Source organism: Medicago sativa, chromosome 3, assembly GCF_051527215.1.
Source record: "Medicago sativa cultivar Bolivia chromosome 3, Bolivia_mono, whole genome shotgun sequence".
Classification (NCBI taxonomy): domain Eukaryota; kingdom Viridiplantae; phylum Streptophyta; class Magnoliopsida; order Fabales; family Fabaceae; genus Medicago; species Medicago sativa.
In genome coordinates this window covers 16,215,875-16,243,257 of record NC_140751.1, presented here as the reverse complement: position 1 = coordinate 16,243,257, position 27,383 = coordinate 16,215,875, and the positions used below count along the sequence as shown (strand labels likewise).

General features: G+C 34.8%; 3 protein-coding genes, 3 long non-coding RNA genes and 1 pseudogene across 8 annotated transcripts; 2 read left to right on the top strand and 5 right to left on the bottom strand.

The window, feature by feature from the left end:
• Positions 1-335: 335 nt before the first annotated feature.
• Positions 336-2,873, bottom strand: LOC146936126 (uncharacterized). Its single transcript, XM_085749148.1, has one exon. The coding sequence runs from the start codon at positions 2,871-2,873 to the stop codon at positions 336-338; it is 2,538 nt and encodes an 845-aa protein (XP_085605274.1).
• A 342-nt stretch (positions 2,874-3,215) lies between these two features.
• Positions 3,216-8,378, bottom strand: LOC146936125 (uncharacterized; annotated as a pseudogene).
• A 2,377-nt stretch (positions 8,379-10,755) lies between these two features.
• On the bottom strand, positions 10,756-11,292 carry LOC146936124 (uncharacterized). Its single transcript, XR_015030459.1, has 2 exons — positions 11,162-11,292; positions 10,756-11,075 (listed from the first exon to the last, which is right to left on the bottom strand). It is a non-coding gene; the product is annotated as an uncharacterized LOC146936124 (long non-coding RNA).
• A 448-nt stretch (positions 11,293-11,740) lies between these two features.
• On the top strand, positions 11,741-14,590 carry LOC146936123 (uncharacterized). 3 transcript variants are annotated; one of them, XR_015030458.1, is made up of 5 exons: positions 11,741-12,404; positions 12,902-12,986; positions 13,392-13,778; positions 13,910-13,991; positions 14,137-14,590. It is a non-coding gene; the product is annotated as an uncharacterized LOC146936123 (long non-coding RNA). The 3 variants fall into 3 exon arrangements; XR_015030457.1 differs by lacking the exon at positions 12,902-12,986 and having other exon boundaries at positions 11,744-12,404; XR_015030456.1 differs by having other exon boundaries at positions 11,744-12,986.
• Positions 14,591-14,854: 264 nt separating this feature from the next.
• Positions 14,855-18,236, bottom strand: LOC146936122 (uncharacterized). The gene is made up of 4 exons (XM_085749147.1): positions 17,907-18,236; positions 17,444-17,788; positions 17,077-17,309; positions 14,855-15,050 (listed from the first exon to the last, which is right to left on the bottom strand). The coding sequence occupies exons 1-4, from the start codon at positions 18,234-18,236 to the stop codon at positions 14,855-14,857; spliced, it is 1,104 nt and encodes a 367-aa protein (XP_085605273.1).
• A 162-nt stretch (positions 18,237-18,398) lies between these two features.
• Positions 18,399-20,066, bottom strand: LOC146936121 (uncharacterized). The gene is made up of 2 exons (XR_015033131.1): positions 20,003-20,066; positions 18,399-18,659 (listed from the first exon to the last, which is right to left on the bottom strand). It is a non-coding gene; the product is annotated as an uncharacterized LOC146936121 (long non-coding RNA).
• A 3,169-nt stretch (positions 20,067-23,235) lies between these two features.
• On the top strand, positions 23,236-24,402 carry LOC146936120 (F-box/kelch-repeat protein At3g23880-like). The gene has a single exon (XM_085751135.1). It carries the CDS (start codon positions 23,236-23,238, stop codon positions 24,379-24,381), a length of 1,146 nt encoding a protein of 381 aa, XP_085607261.1. The 3' UTR covers positions 24,382-24,402.
• The last annotated feature ends 2,981 nt before the right edge of the window (positions 24,403-27,383 follow it).

Here is a 27,383-nt window from a genome sequence, read left to right as displayed (position 1 = left end):
ATAATCCAATATGAGTTTTTAGAAGTATTCAAAACTCCCCCTCATTTTTATAATCCATGGCATAAATAAAAATATGCAATTTTGAACCAACATCAATATTCATTCATTAATATCATTCATGAAGTACAATTGTGTGATGAACATGGTTCAAAAACAAAAAAAGAAATTCAAAGTACATATGATCATGCAAAAGATGAAGTTTTATAAACTTCAATAACTATTGATCACTAGCCTACTTAGGGCCTAATACTTAGAAAATTTTATGACATGAAATCCTAAAGCTTCTCCCCCTTTAGTCATCTGCAAAAAGGATAGGGAGTAGGACCAGAAATGATTCAGGGAGTTGAATCCCCAGAATCTGAGGATGGTTCAGACTCAAAAATAGATGGATCATCAAAGACTGGTGGATCAATTGCCAAACCAGGAGCATGAACATTCTTAGTCCAGTCAGCAAGTGCACAAACAATTTTGTGAGTTTTTGTTGAAACTCTAAGAGCTCTAGCAGCCATCTTTTCAGCTTTTGAAGGCTTGGTAGGTGCAGCAGTATTAGAAGGTTCAGATTTTTCCTTGTTAGCAGTCACAAATGTGTTAAGAGAGTCAAACAAGGCAGACATGTTTGGAAGCTTGTTTGTGGTGTTTCTGGTTTGAGGTGGTGGTGGTGGTGTGGATGAAGGAATCGTGCTTGGAGTTGGTAGGGAGGACACCAGATACTTGCTAATTCCTGCAGTAGATCCCATGGTTGAAGTTGACAGATTGGCAAATTGAGCATGTTCCATGTTCTGATCAGAGGGAACATTCTGATTAACCTGAACATTCTGACCAGGTTGAGCAAGAAGCTGAACTTCCACAGAAGGCAAAGATCCTGAATCCAATGGATTGGGATCTGCTGACAGCTTCTCAACAGGTGCAGAGGGAACATTCTGATCTCCTTCTTTTTGAACATTCTGATCAGTGTTGCTTTGAACATTCTGATCATTTGGCTGAATGTCTTCTCCTTGAGCATCTTGAAAGATCTCATTGTAGAGGTCATTTGTAGTGTCTTCAATGTTGAGATCAAAGTCAGAATGAGCTCCAACATTCTCCTGAACTTCATCATCAACCTCCATTTGTGGATTCTCACTTCCAAGAGTGTTTGATGCCAGGATTTCAGCAACTTCCTGTGTATCATTATCAACATTCTGAGCTTCAGGCTCAGTATTTTCTTCAACTCTTATATCCTCAGAGGGTGCTTCAACACCATGACTCAGAGTTGCTTCAACTTTCTGATGACCAGCAGATTCTCCAACATTCTCAACAGCTTTCCTGGCAAGCATGGCTTCAAATTCCTGACTGCTTGCCTCAACCAATTCTCTTGCGTGTTCAGCAACATGAGCAAAGATTTCTTGAGCTGGAGAAGGTTTTTCAATTTTGTGAGAGCTTGAGCCAATTTTCTTCTTGACAGACTTGTCAGCCCTTTGTTTCTTCCTAACTTCCTGAACTTTCTGATCAGCAAGTCTCTTTACTGATCCAGTCTTCTGAGGGACAGTCATGTTTGAAGAGGTGAGGCGTAGTTGACTTATGGTTTTAGCTGTGAATTTCATGAAGGTATCCTGACCTTCTTCTCCATCAATAGAAATACCAACAGCTTTGAAAATAGATGTCAGATGCATCCCATATGGTAAACCAGCAACTTTTTGTTTGAATGAAAAGCATTGGTCAATCATGTATTGAATCATGATATAGCAGAGATTGAGAGGAGTCTTGTTCATAAGATGATAAAGGATGCAAAGATCTAAATCAGTGATTGCATCAAAGGTTCCACATCTGGGTAATATGGTGTGCCTAATCATGTTATGAAGAATTTTGGGAGCATCTTTGAGGTTTGTGGAGTTAAAATCAAGGTTTGGTTTGGTATACTCTAGGATGAGTTGCTCACGTGTAACACTTGAGTTTGAAAACCAAGAGTTAAAGAGTTCATTACCTTTGTTGGGAATGTTCAGAATGCTTGAGAGAGAGTCTTGAGTGACTTGAAATTTCACTCCTTTGACTGAGGACTCTAGAAATTTTTCTCCTTTTTCTTCCTTTACTCTCATTGAAGCATAAAACTCCTTTACCAAATCCTCAAAGGTTTGTTCTTGTGTAGAAACAAACCCTGACCAGCCTTGAGGATCTGTGAATTCTTCTAAGTTCCAGCCCTTTGTTTTGAGACTTTCAAAATCAAAGTATTTGGCTCTGCTTAATGGTCTAGTAGCCATTTTCTCCAAATTTTGAGCTTTCAGAGCAGATGCAAGAATGGCAATGTCCTTGCCTTTTCCTCTTTCCCTAGAAGGGGCTTCTTCCTCAACATTTTCTTCTGTTTCTACTTCTTCATTTTCCAGAGATGGAGAAGCAGTTTTCTCTAGAGACAGAGCATCAGCAGCAATCTTCTTCCTCCTTTGATATACCTTCTTAGCAGTTTTAGCCATTTGAAGGAGAGTTTCTTCAGTTTCTTCAGAATTAGCTTCTGCTTCAGCAATTCCTTTTCCCTTGTCAGAAAGTTCTTCCTCAACTTTCTCTGTTTTGTCGGACCCATCTCTTTCAGAGTTTGTTTCTTCCTTAGAACCCATTTCATTTTCTTTCTTCTCATTATCAGAGACTAAATCTATGTGAGAAGTAGTGGGTGTTGATGAAGATTTCTTCATTCTGGTTGATCTTCTAGTGGCTTTAGGTTTTGATTTTGGAATGGATTTTTTTGCAGACTTAGATTTTGGTGGATCAAACAGGGGAATGACTTCATCAGGGAGAACAGTGTGAACTGGGGTTTCGTTGAGTGGTGAATGATCAGAGGGTTGATCTTCAGCAGAGTGTGGTGGTGATTGGGAGTGAGTGCGTGAGGTGGTCTTGGTTCTCGCCATTTTCGTTAAAAAACAGAGCAGATTTTGTTTGAAGAGTGAATGAGAAAAAAATGGTTTTGGAAAGTAGAAGAGTGATGGAAATAATCTGAATAGTTGTTGGTTATTATAGGGCCACAACGTGTTCAGTTGAGGGAGGAAAGAGGAAGTGTCTTGACAGTTTTTGCATTGGAAAAGATGAAATTGAAAAAGTAGTGGCTAGGAGAGAGAAACTAGCCGTTTGAGGGAAAGTGAATGGATAGGTTGATTGATGGTTAAGGTTTTACATGGTGGTTAAACCTTAAACCTATCTTCTTATAACCAAACATTTAATGTCCAAGATTATAGAGAGATTTTTGGATCAAATCAACACAAAATCTCACGCTTTGAGATTTCTGTCCCAGAATCCAGGTATTGAACATTCTGATGATTATGAACATTCTGACCTGTATTATCAGATGAACATTCTGATGAACATTCTGATGAACATTCTGATCGAACATTCTGATGAACATTCTGATCTCATAAACATTCTGATGAATGTTTAGATTAAGATTGATCTTACTGAGATGAATCAGATAACATCAAGGGGGTAAGTTTTAGGCCCTTAGTGATTAATGATCAATCTTTATTGGGATTTTTTATGATTTGCAATTTTTCTTTAAGAAAATTGAATCTATCCTCAACAAGGGGTTTTGTGAAAATATCAGCAAGTTGATTTTCAGTATCAACAAAGCTTAATGCAATATTCTTTTTCTGAACATGGTCTCTAATGAAATGATGTTTTATTTCAATATGTTTAGACCTAGAATGCTGAATAGGATTCTTAGACAGATTAATTGCACTTGTATTATCACAAAAAATAGGAACACTTGTGTACCTTAATGAGTAATCTTCTAACTGATTTCTTACCCATAAAATTTGAGAGCAACAACTAGCTGCAGATACATACTCAGCTTCAATTGTGGAGAGTGCAATGGTGCTTTGCTTCCTGCAAGACCATCCAATCAAGGCTTCTCCCAAGAATTGACAGGAGCCATTTGTACTCTTCCTCTCAACTTTGTCTCCAGCATAGTCAGCATCACAATAGGCTACAAGATCAAAACTAGAACCTTTTCTATACCAAAGGCCAAGATCAGTAGTACCTACTAGATATCTAAAAATCCTTTTAACTGCAGTTAAATGGGATTCTTTTGCACATGTTTGGAATCTAGCACATAAACCTACTGCAAACACTATGTCAGGTCTGCTAGCAGTCAAATATAATAATGAACCTATCATGCCTCTATATTCTTTTTCAGAAATAGATTGTCCACTCTCATCCTTATCTAAACTTGAAGATGGATGCATAGGGGTGACCATGATTTTTGCCTCATTCATTTTATATTTCTTAAGAATGTCTTTGACATACTTTTCTTGATTAATGAAAATTCCATTTGGATATTGTTTGATTTGTAAACCAAGGAAGAAACCAAGTTCACCCATCGTGCTCATCTCAAATTCACTTTGCATAAGATTGGAAAACTCTTCACACATTTTTTCTTTGGTGGCACCAAAAATAATATCATCCACATAAACTTGAACAATAAGTAAATCAGAGTTATGTGTTTTTTTAAAAAGTGTGGTATCAATTTTTCCTCTTGAAAAACCATTTTTAATCAAAAATGTGCTAAGTCTGTCATACCAAGCTCTAGGAGCTTGTTTAAGACCATAGAGTGCTTTAGTGAGTTTGAAAACATGATTTGGTTTTTCTTCATTTATGAAGCCAGGAGGTTGGCTTACATAAACTTCCTCATTTAAAAATCCATTTAAAAATGCACTTTTAACATCTATTTGAAAAAGTTTAATGCTTTTATGTGCAGCATATGCAAGAAGAATTCTGATGGCTTCTAACCTTGCCACTGGTGCAAAGGTCTCATCATAGTCAATACCTTCTTGTTGGTTGTAACCTTGAGCAACTAACCTTGCTTTGTTTCTGACAACCTTACCATTTTCATCAAGCTTGTTTCTGAAAACCCATCTTGTTCCAATGATGGTTTTCTCTTGATTATTTGGAACCAGGTTCCAAACTTTGTTTCTTTCAAACTGAGAAAGTTCTTCCTTCATGGCCTCAATCCAAGAGTCATCAATAATAGCTTCATTGATTGACTTGGGTTCCATTTGAGAGATCATTGCCATGTTGGCATCTTGAAATGACAATCTGGTTCTTACACCATCAGTTGTGCTTCCAATGATTTGATCTACAGGATGATCTCCTACCCTTCTCCAACTTCTGGGTGGACTTTGGAAGGTTTGATCCTGAACATTCTGATCATCTTCTTTCTCTGCTGAAGTTTCAGTGTTCTGAATGGGAACATTCTGAAGTGTTGGCACTTCTGTGTCTTCACTTTCTTTTGGTTGAGAATGTTCATCATATTCATCAAATATGACATGCATACTAATTTCAACTGTCTGGGTTTTTAGATTGTACACTCAATAACCTTTAGAAGTTGTAGAGTATCCTAAAAAGATAGCTTTATCTGATTTAGGATCAAACTTACCCAATTTTTCTTTGTTGTTCAGAATGTAGCAATAGCAGCCAAATATGTGAAAATAAGATATGCTAGGTTTAATGTTTTTCCAGAGTTCATATGGGGTTTTATTAAGAATCTTTCTTATTGAAACTTTATTCAAAATGTAGCAAGATGTGTTAATGGCTTCTGCCCAAAAATAATCTTCAACATTTGATTCATTTAACATTGTTCTAGCCATTTCTTGCAAAGTCCTATTTTTTCTTTCAACAACTCCATTTTGTTGTGGAGTTCTTGCACAGGAAAAATTATGTTTAATACCATTTTCATCAAAGAATGTTTTGAAGGATGCATTTTCAAATTCTCCTCCATGGTCACTCCTTACTGTAATGATATTAGAACCTTTTTCATTTTGAACTCTTTTACAAAAGTTTTGAAATGCTTCAAAAGATTCATCATTGTGTTTTAAAAATAGAAACCATGTAAATCTGGAAAAATCATCAACAATAACAAAACCATATCTTTTGCCAGTTAGACTTGCAGTTTGAACTGGACCAAAAAGATCTATGTGAAGTAGTTCTAAAGGTTTCTGAGTTGAAATAAACTCAATGGTTTTAAAACTACTTTTTACTTGTTTACCTTTAACACAAGCTTCACAGATCTTGTCCTTGTCAAAACTGATCTTAGGCAAACCTCTAACTAGATCAAATTGAGAAAGTTTAGCAATGGTTTTCATGCTTATATGACCAGCCCTTTTGTGATAAATCCATTTGTCTTTTTCAAGAGACATAAAACAGGATTCTGCAGGCATATCATTTAGTTCTAAAACATACAAGTTCTTTCTTCTTGATCCAGTGAAAAACAACTTGTTAGAGGAGGTCTGTCTTATTTCACATATGTTAGGTTTAAAGATCACTTCAAAACCACTATCACATAATTGACTTATGCTAAGTAGATTGTGTTTTAAACCTTCTACATACTGAACATTTTCTATTTTAGCAGAGTTAGGCTTACCTATAGTACCTTTACCTCTGATCTTACCTTTGTCATTATTTCCAAATGTCACCAGTCCTCCATCCTTCTTTTCAAAGGTCAGAAAACAGTTCATGTCACCTGTCATGTGCCTAGAACAACCACTATCCAAGTACCATGGCTTTGTTTTTGCACCCTGATGCAGGACCTACATTTGACAAGATAAAAACTTTAGGTACCCATGTAATGTTGGGTCCTTGAGGGTTAGTTCTTCTAAGAGATCTTTCCTTATTGTAACATTCTGTCTTGTATGATCAGATTTGTTACAGTAGGAACATGACTTCTTAGCCTTCTCAGCTTTTTGTGAACTTTCTGATCTATTGAGATGAGAACGTTCTGAACTAAGATTAATCTTATTTTGTTTGATAAGTTTTTTCTTAACATGGCATACTGTTTCATCATGTCCATACCTATCACAAAAATAACATTTAGTTCTTGGTTTAGCCTTAGGTACAAAATTTTCAATAATTTTGTGTGGATCTTTAAAGCCTAAACCAGATTTCTTAGCACTTTCATTTTGAGATCCTAAGATGTTTTGAAATGTTTATGTAGATTTTATAAAACATGTAAGATCATTTTTCAAAGTTTCAACTTCCTTTTTCAAAAGTATGTTTTCCTTTTTTATTTCAGAAGGTATAGAAATAATGTCTTTTTGTTTTCTGTTTAGTTCTCTTTGTTTTTCTGACATTTCAAAGTGGGCATCTTGCAAAACTTGTATGGTTTTTTTAGACTCATCATACTTGTTTTGAAGTGTTTCTTTTTCTGCTTTTATCTCAGAAAGTTCCTTGATTAAAGAATGACATCTATTAGTTAAGAAGTTTGAATCATATAAGAGACTATCCATTTTATTTTCAAGATCTTTATATAAAGAATCAGTTTTATAGATAATTACCTCTTCCTCATCATCTGATTGAGCCATGAGTCCCATGTTGGCTTCTTCATCTTCTTGAGGTTCTGATTCTTCCAAGTCATCCCAAGTGATCATTGCCTTCTTCTTGAAGGGAGGTTTCCTTTGCACTTTCTTGATGTCAGGACATTCACTCTTGTAGTGTCCAGTTTTGTTGCATCCATAACAAGTGACTTGGCTTTTGTCAGCTTCAGTTCTGGTGCTATTGTTGGTGTTTGGAAATTTCTTTCTGATCTGATTTCTTCTTAACATCATTCTTTGAATTCTTTTGGAGATTAGAGCAAGTTCATCTTCAGCTTCTTCTTCATGAACTTCTTCTAATTCTTGTGGTTCTTGCACATCATCATCAGCTACTGATGGGGTTTGCTGAGATGCTTTCCAGGCAAGTGTCTTTACCTTCTTCACTGGTTTGTCTCCTTGAAGTACAACTTCATGAGCCCTCAGTGAACCAATGAGATCTTCTAGGTTCATGGTTTTTAAATCCTTGGCCTGAGTGATTGCAGTGACCATAGGTCTCCACACACTAGGAAGACATCTTAAGATTTTTCTGATTCTATCATGAGTAGAATATGCTTTTCCAAGAGATCTCATTTCATTTACTATTGTAGTAAATCTAGCATACATCTCATCAATGGTTTCATTTTCACTCATTTCAAAAACTTCAAACTTTCTGACACCAATGTCAATTCTAGTTTCTTTGACATGAGATGTACCTTCATGATGTATTCTCAAGGTATCCCATACCTCTTTAGCATTCTTACATTCATCAACTCTTTCACTTTCTTCCATGGTTAGTGCACATGATAAAAAGAGTCTAGCTTTAGAGTTTAACAATACCTGAGCTTTTTCATCTGTTGACCATGCACTCTTTTCCTTGACAGCTCCTTCTTTGGTTGTTGGAACAAAATCTCCATCTGTGATGACTGCTCACATATCATTGTCTTGAGACCTGAGAAAGAGCTCCATCTTGCCTTTCCAGAAGTAATAGTTTGAACCATCAAAGAGTGGTGGTCTGTTTGATGATCCTCCTTCAGCTATGTACTTGACTTTAGACATACTTCCTGAATCTTTTCTCTAACACTTGTTAAAGTGTTCAAACCCTTAGAACCGGGCTCTGATGCCAATTGAAGTAAATAAAATAGTCACAAGAAAGGGGGGTTTGAATTGTGACCCTTTAAAAATCAACCTGTAACTTAAAAAATAATTCTCAAGTGGAAACTTGGAATGGTTAGTTAATAGCAGACTTCAGAACGTTCTGATGTCTGAGTGCAAAAACAGTTTTAACAAAGTAACTATGTTTGTGTGTGTGTGTGTTTATGTTTGCAGTATTTAAAAGAGTATAAGGAAGAAGGAAAGAACACACAGAGATTTATAGTAGTTCACCCAATGTGGGCTAGTCTACTCCTCACAGTTTTGTGAGATTTTTCCACTATGATGCTTGAGATAACCTCTCAAATCCTGCACCTTACAATCTGTGTTCACCTGAACACTTACAATCCTGTATTCTCTAAGCCTCAGCAGGCTTGCACCTTGTTGCTAAGTTAACCACTTAGACTTTTACAACCTTTGCTCAAACTAACACTTTAGTACCCCTAAAGCTAGATGAGACTTTGTTACAATTTGTATGAAGGTTTGAATGTTTGTGAATCAAACAGACAAGAAGAAAGAAAGAGAAATTATCTTAGAGATAACAAAGAGTATTGATGTGCACTAAGTAATGAAAGCCTTAGAGATTGATCAATTTCAGATTGCAAGAGCTTCAAACAAAATCAAGTTGTTTTCTTGTATGCTTTGCAATGGTGCTTGTAATGCTGAGCCTTAGATCTGTATTTATAGAGTCTTTGGGCTCAAATAGCCGTTGTAGGGTGTCCAATGGTGTTATGCCACGTGTCCTGGGCCCCACAAGCTTTTACTTGAAAATCTAGGTGAACATTCTGACCATCAGAATGTTGTTGCGTTCCTAGGATGAACATCAGAATGTTGCTGTGTTCTTCATCAGAATGTTGGATATTCATGATGTTCTTCATCTGGGTTCATCAATGATGAATGTTTGATGAATTTCTGGGCTTGTCCAGTACGTGACATGAGATTTGTTGGGTTTTATCCACCATAAAGTAGCTTTTCCATATGCATCAAAAGTTGCTGGAAAAGGTGGGATAAAGTTGAACCAAATCTGTCTTGGACTTTGTGCAGGAGAGAGAGGATAGTGGATCTGCAGCTTCAGGCCCATGCTTCTAGGAAATCGGCTTGATTCATTTCAGAGGACATGTTATCTCTGATGCAAGATCTCCTTTTGCTTTGCTTGCTAACTTTTCACCAACTACACTGTTCATAGCTGAAGCATGCGCAGAGATGAACATTCTGACCATCAGAATGTTCCACTTGTTCTTACTTTAGGATGATTTGTAAGACTAGCTTTTAATGTAATCAATCCTAATAGTAAGGACATGACTGAAGTGCAGTGAATGCAACATCTAGGATTAAATTCTTATTAGAATATTCCTAGTACTTTAATGTTCATAGTCTTGAATGAACATTAAAGATCCTTTTCACATAATTTCCTTGTTCATGCCTTTATTTGTTGATAGATCCATGCAAATGTACTTTTCTGGACCTTTTTATTCATGTCAAATGTACTTGCATGTTCTTCATGTTCTTGATGAATCTGGGTTTGCTTATGAACACCCTTCTGTACCTTCATTAGAACGTTCTGATCAACTCACTGATCAACATTCTGAACTAACTTTCTGAACTTCAGAATTAGTTCATGGATTCAATGTCCTTTGATTTATTCGTATCTTTGTATTATTTAAGCCTTGTTCCTGTCTTAGTAAAACACTCAAGAGCACAAGTTAAATACCAAGGAATTAACCAAAGTCCATTTAATCCTTTAATCATTAAAGTTTATTATCTTTAAAATTTATTAGGGATTTTGCCTCAACAAACTCCTCTTGGGTAAATCTTCCATCATTCACTCATCTTTATCTGTTCTAGAAGCCGAGGCAATCGCTTTACTCGAAGCTATGAAATTATCAATCTCTTCTGGATTCCATCATGTGTACTATGAAACTGACAGTAAGATCCTTACTAAAGCCATCCTCTCTAACACTATCCACCACAATGAATTTGGCGATCTCGTTACTCAATGTAGGAATCTTTTGATTACAAATTCTGGCTTTAAGGTGTCATTTATTAAGAGGCACGCAAATAGAGCTGCTCATAGTATAGCTAGAGCATCTTTATCTCATCCTAGCCCCTACATTTTCAATTATGTACCATCTTCTTTGTACTCTTTGTTTATGAATGAAATGAATTAGTTTGCCTTTGCTCAAAAAAAAAAAACTATTTTGTAAACTTAACTATTAAAGATATTATTTAAGTGGTATGATGGGAAAGAAAATGTGAGATGCCAAAATTGAAGATTATGGGGATATATCTAAAATATAGAGAAAAGAAGTTAATCTAAATAATATTTATTGCTGTCTTATTTCATTTCATTATCATTATTTTAGAGTAAAAATATATAACTAAAAAGTTCTTGAAATTATAAAAAGAAAAAAATTTAATTTATTGGTTGGCAAGAAAATAACTAAATGACAGCTTATGGAATATTGTAGCAGAGCATTTATGTACTCTCTTGGGTCTGAAACTAAATGAAGAATCATGTGAGCCACCCGATTGGTAAACATTTACACACATAACGCACACAATTTGGTTCCATCCCTGGGAGGCACATATTTGGTGGACAATCAGAATCAGTAGTACATTTATAACCTCCTGTAATAAAAAAAAAAAAAGTATAACTAAAATGAGATAATATATTAAGTAGAGAAGAAAATTTTAAATGGTTAGAAATGACTTACGTCCCGCCTCTGTTGCAACCAGATATAGGGAAAGAAAGATAATCATACTATAAACAAATTTTAAAAATTTAGCCATATTTCCCTCCTTTGTTTGTTATTTATGTATGTATAAGTTTATAATTTATAAACCTCATCCTATTCCTAACATTATAAATATTAAAAGAATATTCATGTGTTGTGTTTGTCTCTTCAGCATACTGAAAAGAGGTCACACAAAAAAAATCTTCTTAATATTATATTTAAATTACAAAATTTTCTTATCTATTTATAATATATTAATATATTATTTATCATTTTATAAATTATAAAGCTCATCTTCTTCTTACATTTTTTTTGGGTAGATATCTTCTTCTTAACATTATAAATATTAAAAAATATTCAAGTGTTGCGTTTGTCTCTTAAGCATACTAAAAAAAAGAGGTAACACAAAAAAAATTCTTCTTAATATTGTATTTACCACGAAATTTTTCTATCTATTAATAATAATATTAATATATTATTAGTTCCAAGAACTGATCCAAATGAATAAATATGTCTCGATAGGATGCTTTAGACATGTATTTATTTCGATAGGATGCTTTAGACATGTACTCCTAACGTCCCATATTATAGGTAAAAAAAACACTTATTAAGAAAACTAAAATATAGTACTTCCTCCGATCACTATTATAAGCAAATTTTAACTTTTTAGGTTCATTCAATAAATGATGTATGTGGTCTATCACTACTAGAAATGTTGCAGTTTGCTGGGGAACTATGTCAGGAGTAAGAACTCCTGGCAAATTTGCCAGGAGCAATGCCAGGGGTGCCCCTGGCAAAATGACTTTAGAAAATGTGGGACCTAATTCTATATTGGTGTTCCATACGATTATAGACACGTCACAAGCTTTTCTTTTATCACTTGTTCTCTCTCCAAGAACACAACCATGTCCAAAGCAAACACAAACCACGCGTACCATCCTTTCTTCTTCCTTCACACAACCACACCACCGACCACCATTTTTGGTTCCATTTTGAGCGTCCTTTTCACCGATCAAACAAAGTGAGACCGTTTTCTTCATCCCCTCGACGAGGGCTTTCCATTGGTCCCTTCCGTTACACCAAAAGAGGAACTTTTTGCTGACCCATTTTTCTCCCGCCGCGTGTAGTTAGCCACCGCGCCTGAGTTTGCAGCTTCAATGTTGTAGAGACAATCAAGAATCAACCGATTTTTGCTTCCAACAGCAATTAAACAAGTATGAAGGTACCGATCTAAAAATCTCATTATTTAGGGTTGCTGATTTGGGATTTTTTCATAACTTCAATTGTGATTGAATATGCAATTGAGACTATTAATAACATATTTGTTGCTGTGAAATCATTGAATCGTTGTTGTTGTTGTTGTGAAGCATGTTTGGCCTATTTGAAGAATCACTTGTAGGAATCATTGTTGCCCATTTTGCATTTTGTGATTTTAATTTGCTTTTGAGTTTTTGTTTTGATGATATTGTTTCATGAGTTGAATTGAATATCAAGTATTTTTAAGCCCCTTCTAACTATTATCTTTCATTTAATTTTTTTCCACTTTCATTTTAATTATTCAATTCAATGCTAACTTCACATCCTCTGCATAAAAAATTGGTAAAATCGTTATCTTTTTAATGACCCAGATACTAATTGTCATTTCATTGATAAAGTTATGATTTTTACTCAATTAATTTGTTGTTATTTTTTTTTTTTTGGTATGTTTTGATATACCAGACTGTTTCTGATTGATATTTTGGTCGATTCTGTTACTTTTTGTTATTGTGCAATGGATTGGAGACCCTTCCTGTTGAAGTGATCGGTATCATACTATCACTTTCTATTACTTTGTATAATCTCATTTTACTTTTTTAATTGAGGATTTTGAAGCACTGTTAGTATTAAACTTTTGTTTTTCCAGCATCATTCAATCACAAATCATCTTGACTTTTATAAGATAGAATATGATGAAAGTCAAATGTTTTTGATGATCGAACTGTTATAATGACCGAACCATTATGATTAATTGAAAGTGTGAAAAGTCTTGACACTATCCCAGACCCTGAGTAAGCGGGAGCATGCACCGGGTTGCCCTTTATTTATTTTTTATTCGTATTATTTTTATTCAATTTGTACTCACATTGAGTTTATTTTAATTTTTTTGTTATGTTTTGATGAATTATATTGTTTTTTATTGAAATATATTATCCCATCTTGGATCTGCTAGGGATGTTCTAATTGCAACCTTAACTTGCAAGAAATGGAGAGAATCTTGGCAGAATCACCTCCAAACTCTTTCATTCAATAATCAATACATCTGACTGGCCTCTATACCACGAAATTTGCTCTAGTCACTTGGAAATGCTCATTACTTGTACACTTTTTCAAACCAAAGGATTGCAGCGCTTAACAATTTTCATGGATGATGAGCATGAGTTTTCTGTTACCCCTGTCATTGCTTGGCTTATGTATACAAGGGATTCATTGTGTGAGCATGAGTTGCAAATTATTATACTTTCCTGGTCCACTATTGCTCTCAACTCAGTTTCTATCGTTGACCGCCGATACCATCTTCCTCTGCATCTTTCGTTTGAACTTTCCCTTTGCTTCATAGGTAAACTCATCTCTTTTGCTCACGTGTTAGTTTGTTCTCCTTTTTAGTGATTTTTTGCGGCTGAGATTATTAAGGATAGGCTGAGATTATCAGTGATTTTGTTCTTCTTATTAGTTTGTTCTTCTTTTTAGTGATTTTGGTGGTGCCAATGTCTATCTATCAGAAGCCATGATTCGTGTTCTACTCTCAAGTCTGGTGTAATGTTTTCATGAGGTATTTGTCTATGTTTTGTTGATTCATTCATATATCAGTATATTTTCAAACACCTTGAAGTTTGGAAAATGTAGTGTAGTATTTTTCTTGTTTACTTATCTATCAATTCTTTATTATATTTATTTTTGTTGTTATTGTTATTGAGTTGAACAAGTCAAGGAGCAGATGTTCATTTTCCGGTTATACTGCAGCTGGCTTGAAGGATGATATGGAAAATTTATGGCTATTAGAATGAAAAGGTATAAAAGATTATCAACTGTGTGTTTGTACAATTTCTTTTACCTTGTGTTAGTTATCCAATAGAGAAATTGGGTGTGTATTTTGATTTATGGGAACTTGGATCAACTTGAGGTGTTATCGAAGAAATAGAAGAAGCTTAATCAAAGAGTATAAGAGCCAAGGCGTCTTCACAATCCATTGCTGCAACTAGGTTATCTCATTCTGTTTTTCAATTTTAATTATTTATAGAAGTATACTGATTCATGATGTTTCAAGATGTATGCAATTTTTCAGCTTCCACTCTTGTTAATTTGTGTGGACGCGGTAATGTAAATACTATTTCTTGAGCATCATCATGGTTATAATTTTTTTTGAGGATATTCATGTTTATTGTTTACAAGTCTTTTAATGATATTCTAGATTTGGTTAAATTGGTGTTTTTGTCGTTCCTGAGAAAAGAAAATCAAAGATTTTGATAAGTGATAGTTTAATAATGATATATTTTGATTGAAATTTTAAAATGTTTTATAAAATTATTTTAATTATTAAATTTTAATATTTTGATTTTTTAAACAATTAAAAAATGTTTTTTTTTAAAAAAAATTCGTACGCATTTTGCCAGGGGTTAACCCCTCACAAATCCCCTAGCAGCGTTTGATTTGATCTCTGAAAAGTGGGTCAGGATGCGTCAGAAAAGTTGCCAGGGAATGGGCCCCACGCAATTTGCCAGGAGCTAAAGCCCTGGCAGGGTCATTTGCGATGAGCAGATTTGCTGGGTATTCTGCTCCTGGCAAACGTCCATTTGCCAAGGATTTCTGCATTTTGCCAGGGCTTCTGCCCCTGGCAAAGTGCAACATTTCTTGTAGTGTATATTGTAGGCCACATACATCATTTATTGAATCTAAAAAGTAGAAATTTGCTTATAATAGTGACCGAAGGGAGTAGTTTGTAACATAGTTTTTTGTGTTATCTTTGAAATAAGATTTATAGGAAGATGTAAAAACAATTTTCATTGGTAGCTGATTATACAGAAATTGAAAAAGAGAGCAAATTGAATGCACTTTGCATTTAATTTTCCTTTGGAAAAGATAATTTTTTAAAAAAACATAACTAAATATGTTAAAAGTTTGTCTTTTTTGCTTATAATTTGTGACAAAGAAAATGAGCTTTTTCTGCTTATAATTTAGGATGAAGGGAGTATTTATTTCGATAGAGTTAATTTTCTATCTTTCCGCTCTTTTTATTGTGTTAACGTTTTGAAAAGTATGAACAATGTTTTTTTATGAGATTTTGATTTTGATTAAAACTAAAAATATAAAAATGTTTGTTGCTTTCAAGTTATAACAAACCAAAAATAACCATGATTATCTATTTCAATGACAACAACAATATAACAAAAAAATATAATCAAAATTCTATTTTTTAATGACACCGACAACAATCTTTAGTATAGGAAAAGTTGTTTAACAGTATAATTGGGATTTTAACAGTATAATTGGGATAATAAAAAAGTAAGTATTTTTAGTATTTTTTTTTGTGGTGGCCGGGGTTCGAACCCCAGACCTTGCATATGCATTATCCATACCAACTAAGCCAAGCTCACAAGGACATATAAAAGTAAGCATAAATATATTCATCTAGTTTGTTACACTTTTTAAATGATAAAGAAAAAAACAGACATATATATATTCATAATATCGTGTTTGTTATATTTTTTTAATATTTAATTTTATTCTTATCTATTTGTTACATGTGTTATTTGTATTGAAAATTAAGGGTATTTTTGGAAAGAGAAAAAGGCAATCCAAAAGTGCTGAAAGGGGTTGTTTTCTTTGTATATAGTATAGATGATGGAATATTCTCTTTGATTTGCTAACTTAATTGATTTAATTCTAGAATATCTTTTACGAGTTTGTAACAAATTCATGCATTCACGCAATCAGCCATTAGAGGTCATGGGATTTGATAAAAACACAAATATAAATACAGAAAGAGAGAATAACATAAAAATGGCTAATGTATGATATAATACCAATAGCTTAACATTACAAAAGGTTATAAGATAATACTATTCCTTTTTCCACCCTATCAGTTTCTCACGCGTCCTATTTTTTTCTGGTAAAAATACCTTTGTTCAGATGACATAAATATATATGACAAAAACATAAAATAAATGTAAATATAAACAAACTTAAAAGGACAAAATGATACAAACTAAATCTCATTTTATTAATATATCAATACATTTACAATAAAATAAAGCCCAAGCTTAAAGATTATTACATAAAATATTCAAACACCTAATGCTAATCTACTTATAATCTAAAGAAAAAGCAATGGTGCAAGAAGATGGAAGGGGTAGGAGTAAAAGATGGTGTGTGTGTGTGTGGGTGGGTGGGTGTGTGTGGGTTAAGTTTTGTTTCCTTTCTAGGGCGAAAGAAACCTTGATGGTCAACCTTACACCCAAGAAGACCAACCTCGCACCCAGACAAATCGCGCTTCTTTTTTGTATGAAACACCAACGATGAAAACACATTGTTATAGAAGGAAGCGAAGGAGAGAGAGTGAGATGATGGAGTGATAAATTGTGAAGGATTGAAGGGTATTTATAGGGGAAGTTTGTGAAGAATGGGTTGCATAGAGTGTAACTACTCTTAATTATGGGTCAAAAAACATGTTCAAAGGGTTTTACCAGCCATTAAAGCTGGTAAAACCCTTTGAAACACATGTTCCATGAGTTACTCTTGCTGAGCAAGTAACCGTCCAAAACTCTGACCTGTTTTGGATTCTATAATCCGAAAAATTTCCAAACTTTTCGGATTATAGAATCCGAAATGCTTCAATATTGGGTGAAAATGAGTTAAACATCACACTTTGTAGGATGAGCGATATTATGCGTCTAGCTTCATCAACCACTTCATTAGCTATCAAAATACCATCAAGGATTTGCTTCCCCTGAATAAAAGCCGATTGGGACTCTGGCACCAAACAACCCACAACTGAACGGAGGCGATTGGCAAGAACTTTTGCAAGCACCTTATACAAACACCTGACTAAAGTAATAGGCCGAAAATCATTGAGCCGTTGAGGACTGTTGACCTTTGGAATTAACGCTATAAAAGTTGAATTTATGCCTTTTGTAAGTTTCCCATTTCGATGAAATTCCACCAAAAATCTCAAGAAGTCATCTTGTAGCAGATCCTAAAACTGTTTTATGAAGTCAAAACCGATACCATCAGGCCCCGGACTCTTATAACTATCAAATCCAGAACTGCCTGTTTCACTTCCTCAAGAGAAAAAGGTTTTGTCAAATTCCCGGCCTGTACTCCACTTAATTTGCGAAAGTGAAGGTTTTCCACACTTAGCCGGTAGATTCCAATTGCTTTAAAATGAGAAGAAAAATGATGAAAAACAGCAGCCCGAATATCATGAACCCTTTCCACAGTAACTCCATCGACAGACACTTGAATAATAGCATTTTGACGCCGTTTAATTGACATAACACCATGAATTTTTTTTGAATTTGCATCCCCTTCCCTCAACCAATTCATTCGAGATTTCTGCCAATTAACACTATTCTGAATACAAGCCAAAGAATTGAAGATTCACAGATAGTTCATGTAACTCTTGCACTTCATCTTCTAACGGCACTGACATCTCTGCTTTCGAATCTAAAATAGATAATTTATTTTTTACCTCCGACATCCTACCTTCCAAATTCTGACAGTGTTGATTATGCCACTCCTTTAAGAAGGTTTTAATCATTTTTACCTTCTTTTTTAGCACGAAACCGCCCCATCCATGACAAACAAAAGAGCCCCATTTTTCTCGAACAAAGTCTTCATAACCCTGGTAGTCATACCAACACTTAAGCATCCGAAGTGGACGAGGACCCCAATTAGCATCATCAACATGTAACATCAAAGGAGCGTGATCTGATAACCCACGTTGATAAGCAACCTGAATACAGTTAGGCCACTTCTCACACCACTTATTTGACAACAAAAACCTGTCTAATCTACTCATTGATGTAACATCCAGTTTTTCCAACATATAAAAATTTCAATAATAAATCAGAGTATTCAACTTAAAACAGGATGTCACACTTCTTTCAAAATTCAAATAGAATAAAATTACTATTTATTCAAACAGCACCTGTCAATATTTCAATTACTTTGCAGCGGAAAATAAAACATCTTAATTAATTCATCATAATGGCACTATGGCCTCAACATCATTCAACTTATTAAAATCCAAATCAAAGGTTCTTCAACATAATTCATGATCAAACATAGTTCTTGATAAATAACATAGTTCATGATAAAATAACATCGTTCATGGCAAATACGTAACACATGGAAACAAGCAATATCCCCATCCCGTTACGTATCAGAGCAACCTAAGACGACACGGCGGAGACTACTCAAGACTGCAACTATTCTTGGTCACCTGCAAGTTACCCATGTAAGGCAACAATTTCCAAGCATAAGGGGTGAGATTTCACATTCAATAATAATAAGCATATAATTCATCAGCAGAATTTAACAACATAAATAACACTTATTTAACTATGTTACTTCATCATAATACTTCTTAATTCAACTCCTTATTTTTTGATAACTTGGCAACAACGACAATAGATCAACTACGACATCCACAACTTCGACTAGACATCAAGGACGATGCAACAACAACTCTTTAACTTCGACAATGCAACAACAACTAAGACATCATGCATGTGGTACCATTCAGGGCATAAGCCCTCATCTCTATTGAGCATAAAAGGCTCCCAGGGCTTGAGCCCACTTTTGAGCACAAGGCTCCAAGGCTTGAACCCTCATCGCTATTGAGCACAAGGCTCCAGGGCTTGAGCCCTCGTCGCTATTGAGCAAAATGCTCCAGGGCTGAAGCCCTCATCGTTTGTATGAATAGACTCAACAACTTGACATCTTAACATCCTAACATCTTAACAACTCAACAACTTGGCATCTTAACATCTTAACAACTCAACAACTTGGCATCTTAATATCTTAACAACTCAACAACTAAGACATCATATAACATCGTATTCAAACATCAACAATTCATCATGCATCTTTGTAAAAACATAATAAATTATACATAACATATTTTCATGTCAAACCAAGGCTACTGGAAAGATATCACAATTATCAACAACTTTTATGTTTATACCAAAGACCAATTCAAAACAGAAACATATGAACAAAACGCAAAAACATGAAACAGAGAATGATGTCACTGTGTAATTTCGATGTGACCTACGTGCAGTAATTCAACCATAAATCAAGTTCTTTAAATCGTTTTGACGTCAGACCAACGGCATTAGAAAGCTAACATCCATAACTACAACTTTCGTGTTTACACCTAAGACCAATTTCGCACCGATCAATACCAGTTTTCATATCAAAATTCGGGAAAAGTTGAAAATAATCAGAAAAATCAACTTATATTATTCAAACTTCACATTCATTCAAAATCATCACAATCAACAACAACAACTCAACATAATTCATACCCAATTCATAATATAACATTAACAACAACAATCATCAACAACCACAACTCATAATCATGAATCCAACCACAAATCAACAACAACATAACATAAATCATCAACTGAGCATAATTCATCAATTAAATTGCAATTCAAAACCCTATATTCTTTTCAAACCCTAACTTCTCTAATCATCAAAATAAAACAACAACAAACATGTTAAACCCTATTTCAGAACCATATACTTATGATTAAAGAAAGTTAGTCCCACCCTTACCTTAGATTGATTAGCAGCAAGGTCTACAGACTTCTCCTTCTCTGACTCTTCTCTTCTCTTCTCTCTAAACCTTGTTTTCTCCAAATCCATGTTTTTGCATATATTAATCTTTCAACCTAATCTCTCTTCTATTTATATTACTAATTACTCTTCTTAAATCTGATCAGGCCCAATAACTCTCTTCTTTCTATTTCAGCCCCCAAATCTACTTATTCTAATAATTATATTTCTCCACTAAATATATTCTTCCACTAAATATATAATAAAGCCACTCAATAAAATACTAACATATCACATAATCAAATAAATCAAATAATTCGACTCTATCTCAAGAAAATAATTAAATAAACAAATATAGGCTAATAATATATATATATATATATATATATATATATATATATATATATCTCAACACATAACAAAAATATCACTTATCAAATAAGTTAATTAAATTCTAGAAGAACAGACTCTAAACTCAAATAAATAAATAAATAAATAAATAAATAAATAATAAAATAGGGCGTTACAATTGACACTCCATCTCATTTGTACCAAGTGAATAGACAGCCGCAAATTGGCAAATCAATAAGCAAACTTTCATAAATAAATGTGCTGAACACGTTCGTGTCCCCCTGCCTAAAGACACCACCCCTTCCTTTCCTCTCATCAACACTACGGACTGAGTTAAAATCCCCGCGTACACACAAACAAAGATTGACATTACTCAAAGCTAGAGTGCTCAACCGATCCTACAACTCCTTCTTAGCCACCAAATCACAAGGGGAGTACACATTAACGATAACAAATTCTTCCGAAGAACTAATATTTTTTCCCTTGATAATCAATGCACGACCAAAACTCATGGAGGACCAAAAATTGACACGTGAAGTGTCCCACATAGTAATCAAACCACCTGAGTCCCCTACTGACGGTTGGAACGAGAATCCGCATGAGGCCACCCCTACACCGATTCAACCAACCTATCCGACATCACAGTCAACTTGGATTCTTGAATACAAAGCACCAATGGTTGTTTCTCCCGCACCAATCGCCTAACCTCCACCCTCTTCTCACCTCCACCTAACCCCCTCACATTATAAGACAACACCTTCATAGAGACCACACCCCCCCCCCCCGACACTCACCCAGCACCCCCTCCTCCCTCAACACGCACCACCCTCACTCTCAAAATCCCCATCTTCATCCCGAACCACCTCACCACCACCTGCTGCCCTCCTACCCTCCCTTGTTAACATATTAAAACTATTCTTAGTCACACAATGGTACTTCACACCAACAACCTTCCCTAAGTCCCTTATATCCGCCTAAGCCACAGCCGCCTTGCCATGTAACACCACCCAATTCTCCCAGTCATTGTTAACATAAGAAAGTGATTTTTTTGAAGAATTAGAAGTTGAATCAGCTGCGTCATTTGATTTATTATTCATTATTTGTCCCTTTCTCTTCCTCTTTTGCTTCTTTAAAATTTGAAGGATTTGTTTTCTATCATGTGTCGGCATGCGACCAATTTTCTTCATTAAACCAACATAATGTTTGACATCTTCTTCCTCACAACCCCCCCCCCCCCCCCCCCCCACCCCCACCACCGGCACCTCAACCTGCCCACCTTCACTAATTTTTCACCCTTATCCTGTTGTAAAATTGATCCTCCGCCCTCCCGCCTCACATGTTTCCCTCCCTCAACCCTTTTCAACTCCACCGATTTCCCTACCTCCCTCGATTTTTTTGCTCCCTCTTCTACCTGTTGTCCCTTCCTTGTAACTTCCCCACCCGTCTTCCTCACGTCAACCTTAACATAAACACCGTCATTGTGAGCAAACCGGTCAAACTTTGCCTCGCTTGCCCACACACGACAGTCCCCAATCCAAACAGAATTCAAATCATGTAAAAGTTTGTCTACGATTTTAACATTAACATACCTTACGTAGCCAAATTCCTAGCTCCTTACATTACTATAACGTGCGATATAAACGTCTGATAACATACCGCACACTTCAAAAGCTTGTCGTGGTCTGAACAAGGGAATGTTATCCGAAAAATTCGATACATAGAAGGATGCCTTTGTCCCCTCCAAACCATCATTGTTACCAGTTCCAGAGCTGTGCCATTCTGCAGTTGCAACACGGCCTCCCAGCCGGTGAACTGCTCCGGCGCGGTTGCCCTAGGGTTGCCCTAGAGGCACCGCCGCTTCTGCTCTCTCTAACTCTCATCGCGCTTATTTTTGTTTAGTAGATGAGTTATAAGCTTGCATCTATTATTTTTTAGATTATTGCTTTTTTCATGTATGGATAAATAGTTTAGTCAAGTGCTTATCTTTAATGATATTATTCTACCTCCTTTAAACAAAATTATTATTCTACCTCTTTCATTTATTTATTTTTAAAAGGAGTGTTATGTACTATATATTTTCAACACTTGCTCTAACACTATTTTTTTTTTATGGGGTGAAATGAAGGTGAGTCATGCACTTTAGAAATATATTCAATATAAGGTGGTCAACACTTATAAATTTCATTTAATAAAATAATGATTGTTAAAAAGAGTGTTGTGTAACTTGTGTTGAAAATAAAGTGTCTCGCCCTAAGATTGCAACATAGTTAAATATTTTCGGAGGAAGTTTTGCCATCCATTATTGTTATGTCCAACTCGAGAAACTAGTCTTTACAGTTACACATATGATGCCTAATTTACAACAAAAACAAGAAAAAGTTAGTGCTCATAATACCTTTTTTTTTTGTGTACAATCATAACATTTTTTTTAGAGTTGTCTTATTTGAACATTCATTTATATAACAATTTTTGAGACAACCAAAATTTTACAAAGAATTTGTGAAAAAAAAAAATTACAAAGAAAATGAGGTATTGACACAAAAATAAAAAATTATACACCAATGTAATTTTCCCTTAAAAAAAAAAAAATTCACCAATGTAATTTTTCCCTTCAAAAATAAATAAATAAATACACGAAATTTGAATCCATTATCCCTATTCTCGAACCTTCACTCCACTATGGAATTCACATAGTCACACGAACTAAAACCCAACCAATGTTGTCGTTGCTGTTGTTATGCTAGCTACACTGAATCGAACTATAATATTATTCAGAACTCAAACCCTAATTTTGGAACCTCTACTCCACTCTGACATGGAATTCACATAGATCACAAACCCTAATTTGTTGTTGTTTCACTTTATGTTCTATTTTTAGAGAGATGGCGCAGAGTAGCAATGATGGTGTAGACCAAAACGACATCGTTTCTACTCACTCACTCACAGAGGAAACTGCTGAAACCATAACATCTCCGCCAGCACTTCCAACTCTTCCATTCGATGTCCTGCCTGAGATTCTGTGTTGGCTTCCGGTGAAATTACTCTGTCGGCTTCGGTGCCTATGTAAGTTCTTTAATTCTTTAATTTCCGATCCCAAATTCGCAAAGAAGCATCTTCAATTGTCAACAAAGTGCCACCACCTAATGGTAACATCTAAGAATAACTTGGGTGGTGAGTACGTTCATTGTAATTCCCCAATAACCTCTGTGTTTTCTACTTCCACCGTTGTTACACAGACACAACTCTACGCTCCTAGATATAACTACGCGTTTGCGTTGCACTCTTGTGATGGCATCTTTTGCGGCACGCTAAAACGTGGTTCTTATTTTTTATGGAACCCTTCCATTAGAAAATTTAAGTTATTGCCTCCTTTGGAAAATCCACGGAGAAGTGTTTCTTTTTCCACAAGCTTTGGGTATGATCAATTCATTGATAATTATAAGGTCATTGTTATTTCTTCTAAAAACGAAGTCAATGTTAATACTTTAGGGACTGATTATTGGACAACAATAGAGCACATCCCTTATAATTACTACATCTTAGGACCGGGAATATTTGTGAGTGGCACTGTTAATTGGTTTGCGATGGACCGTTCAGTTTCTAAGCATGTCATTCTTTCTCTTGATTTAGAGAAGTTGTCATATCAAAAGCTTTGGCTACCTGATTTAGTGCATGAAAATTATTCGTGGACCTTGGCTGTGGTAAGGGATTGCTTGTGTGTCTTTGCAAGTAGTGGTATATATTGGGATGTTTGGATTATGAAAGAGTATGGAAATAAAGAATCTTGGACTAAATTATACACTATCTCTAACATGCAAGATCGGGGTTTAGAAGCCTATAGTGCTTTATATATTTCAGAGGATGACCAACTGTTGGTGCGGTGTTATAAACTTGAGGATGAAAGGGAAGATGATATAAAGTTGGTTGTTTATGATTCCAAAACTGGTACTTTAAATATTCCTGAGTTTCAAAACACCTATGAACATATGTACGCAAATGTCTACATTGAGAGTTTGATATCACCATAAGTAGGGATTCAACTGCAATATATATATGGTTAGTTTTTTTTTTTTTATGTTATTTATTTTAGGCTTAATGGTGTGTTTGATCCCTGCAATTAGGCGTCATTTAAAAATTTGCCCCTGTAATTGCTAATCCTGGCAAATTGCCCTTGCAAACCTTAATCATTTAAAATTTCGTCCTTTGACCAACTTAATCAATGCCACGTCAGCATTTTACCAAAATGGCATGGGGAATTGACGAAAATACCCCTGGCTTATTTTTTTTTCCTTAAAAAAAAATTCAAAATTTTGAAATTTTTTTTTAAATTAAAAAAATCTGAAAAAATAATTAAAAATTATAAAAAAATTCGGAAAAAAAATGTTAAAATTAAAACTGAAAAAACTGAAATTTTTCGGAGAAAAAATCGTAAAAAAAAATTCGAGAAAAAACTGGGAAAAAAATTTTGAAGGAAAAAAACAAAAAAAAAAATAAGTCAGGGGTATTTTCGTCAATTCCCATGCCATTTTGCTAATTTGCTGACGTGGCATTGATTAAGTTGGTCAAAGGACGAAATTTTAAATGATTAAGGTTTGCAAGGGCAATTTGCCAGGATTAGCGATTACAGGGACGAATTTTTAAATGACGCCTAATTGCAGGGATCAAACACACCATTAAGCCTTTATTTTATGTTTACTTTGGATATTGGTGACTTATTGGATCATTGTTAATTAATGGTTGATGGAATCTATAGGTTGAACATTGCTTTTATTTTCAATAGTTTGGTAAATTTGATTTGTTGATTCTCTCCCATACTGCACTATATATTTTAAATAGTTCACAATCATGAATTGCGTTAAATAGTTTGTCATTTATATTTCAAATATTTGCATCATGATTTAGATGTTATACTGTCAGTTTAGTGCTGCACAGATTTTTTAAAATTTCGGGCAAGCTTATGTTTTTAATGCCGTAAATAGTTATTATTGATTAAAGCAGGAATTTTGATATACATCTAGAATGTTTTTAGAATATTTTAAGTGATTGGTCGTGCCATATTATTAACATGGTCATTCTATGTGATTGTTATTAGCTTAATTGACCTAATTGCTTTATACAATGGTCTATTATGATAGTGTGCTTAGTGGTAAATAATAATTAAATAATTTATGTATATGCCTCATAGTACATGTGAGTTGCAAATCTGCTTAGGAGTAGAAGATTTATTTGCTCATATTTTAGATTCCTTTTTTTGTCAGTGTTATTACTAAGATTTTATTTCAATCATAATTAACTTTTAGCAAAGCTAGTTTAGTTTTTGGCTCACTCTTAGAAACGCCTTAACTACGGAATTGATCCCTAATATATAGGTCTCACCTCTGCAATTCCCATTAAAGCATGAGCGTCTTCTCTTGTATATATGAAACTCATCATAGGTTGCTATATCATGTTCTAAAACCTGTAGCAATTCATTTCTCTAGACCGTGCAGTTTTAAGGTCACCACTTTGTTTTTGTGAGCAACAGGGTGTGACACCACTTTCTCTTTTGAATATCATATACTTCACATTTATGTAAATGATTGTTCTTTAGCTTTATAAAACTTATAGTGAAATTGTAATGCGATTCTATGCCTCATTATTTTATTTTTGGTCAAGTAGCCTAGGAGAAACACTTGTGTGGACCAGGACCAAGAATTTTGGTTTGGTCACACACACAAGATTTTCTCCTTCTCTCTCTTCTCTTCTCTCTTCTACATTTTCTCTCTCTTCTCTCTTCTCTCTCTTCTCTCTTCTCTCTTTGTGTGTGACCAAACCAAAATTTTTGGTCTTGGTCCACACAAGATTTTCTCAGTAGCCTAGTGGCTAGACTTGCGCACGATAGATGTGGAGATGTGGGGGAATCCGGGGTTCGTACCCAGTCCCTCATTTTTTTTTTCTCTGGTTTTGAGAATAAGAAGAAATGCTTCATATGTTTGAGGATTTTCAAAATAAGTAAAAGACGAGGTTATTAATCATGTGTACTTGGGTATGTGGCTTAGTTCTTATCCTCGTTGTAGAGCTTCCCTCCATACATCTTAGTCATCAATTTTCTAAAGAAAATGACATTTTATTAATTTCTTAGTAACTTTATGTGTTGTTACCAGTGGCTGATCTTGAATTTTTTTCCGGGGGTGCCAAATATTTGAAGAATATATACTAAACAGTTTCAAAAAATGTACATTAATGTAAACTGCTGTGGTGGTAATATTGCCATGATTCATACATGGGGATGCTGGTTCGAATCCAGGGCATTTTTTTGAATAAAATAAGAAAAATTCGCTTAGAATTCTAAAAAGCAGGGTGCCAGGGATCAAACGCGCGACCTTTAATACACCGGGGGACCGCTTAACCGCTGCAACGACAATGAATTAGTGAAATAGTATGCATAATATGAAATTTATATAAAAACTGGGGGGTGTAGTGGCACCTGGGGTCTCTGAAGAGATTCGCCCCTGGTTGTTACAACTTGTTAGTGATGAATTAATCATACAGTACGTTCAGTTTTCAATTTAGGGTTAACATTACCACTAAGGTGGTTTTGATGGTGATTATTATTTGAAACATTTTGGTTTTTGTTGACATAATAATGTGTTCTGTTGTGCTCGACTGAGAGAGACGAAGTTAGAGGCCGCACATGTGCCTTGCACAAAACCCAATTTGTTTTTACAATCTTGGCTACGATTTTGCAATTTCTACAATTGTGACTGCGATTTTGTTCAACAGGTGAACTTGACCACGATCATGGTTGTGCGGGATGAGTAAGATCATGAAATTGCACGATCTTAGTCTAAATCATGAACCTTGATATTATGCAATAATTCAATTTGACAACGAGCATGTTATTTTTTTATTTTTATTTTTAGTTCTTGCTTTTTGACAGTGTGTGTGGATTATAAGATAAATATTCATGTTGAATATGTGAAAATGGATGTTTTTGCATATTTTGGTCTTTTATTTGCAGGGGTTTAAAGTTGTTTTGCTGCTAAGATAT

What these genes read in the sequence shown, in the direction of transcription:
- LOC146936126 (XM_085749148.1), bottom strand. Translation starts at nt 2,873, where the DNA reads ATGGCGAGAACCAAGACCACCTCACGCACTCACTCCCAATCACCACCA.
- LOC146936120 (XM_085751135.1), top strand. Translation starts at nt 23,236, where the DNA reads ATGGCGCAGAGTAGCAATGATGGTGTAGACCAAAACGACATCGTTTCT.
- LOC146936122 (XM_085749147.1), bottom strand. Translation starts at nt 18,236, where the DNA reads ATGAGTAGATTAGACAGGTTTTTGTTGTCAAATAAGTGGTGTGAGAAG. An exon ending in TGGAAGGTAGGATGTCGGAG is followed by an intron (nt 17,789 to 17,906) that starts GTAAAAAATAAA and finishes GCTTGTATTCAG; the next exon opens with AATAGTGTTAATTGGCAGAA. An exon ending in TAAGAGTCCGGGGCCTGATG is followed by an intron (nt 17,310 to 17,443) that starts GTATCGGTTTTG and finishes TTAATTCCAAAG; the next exon opens with GTCAACAGTCCTCAACGGCT.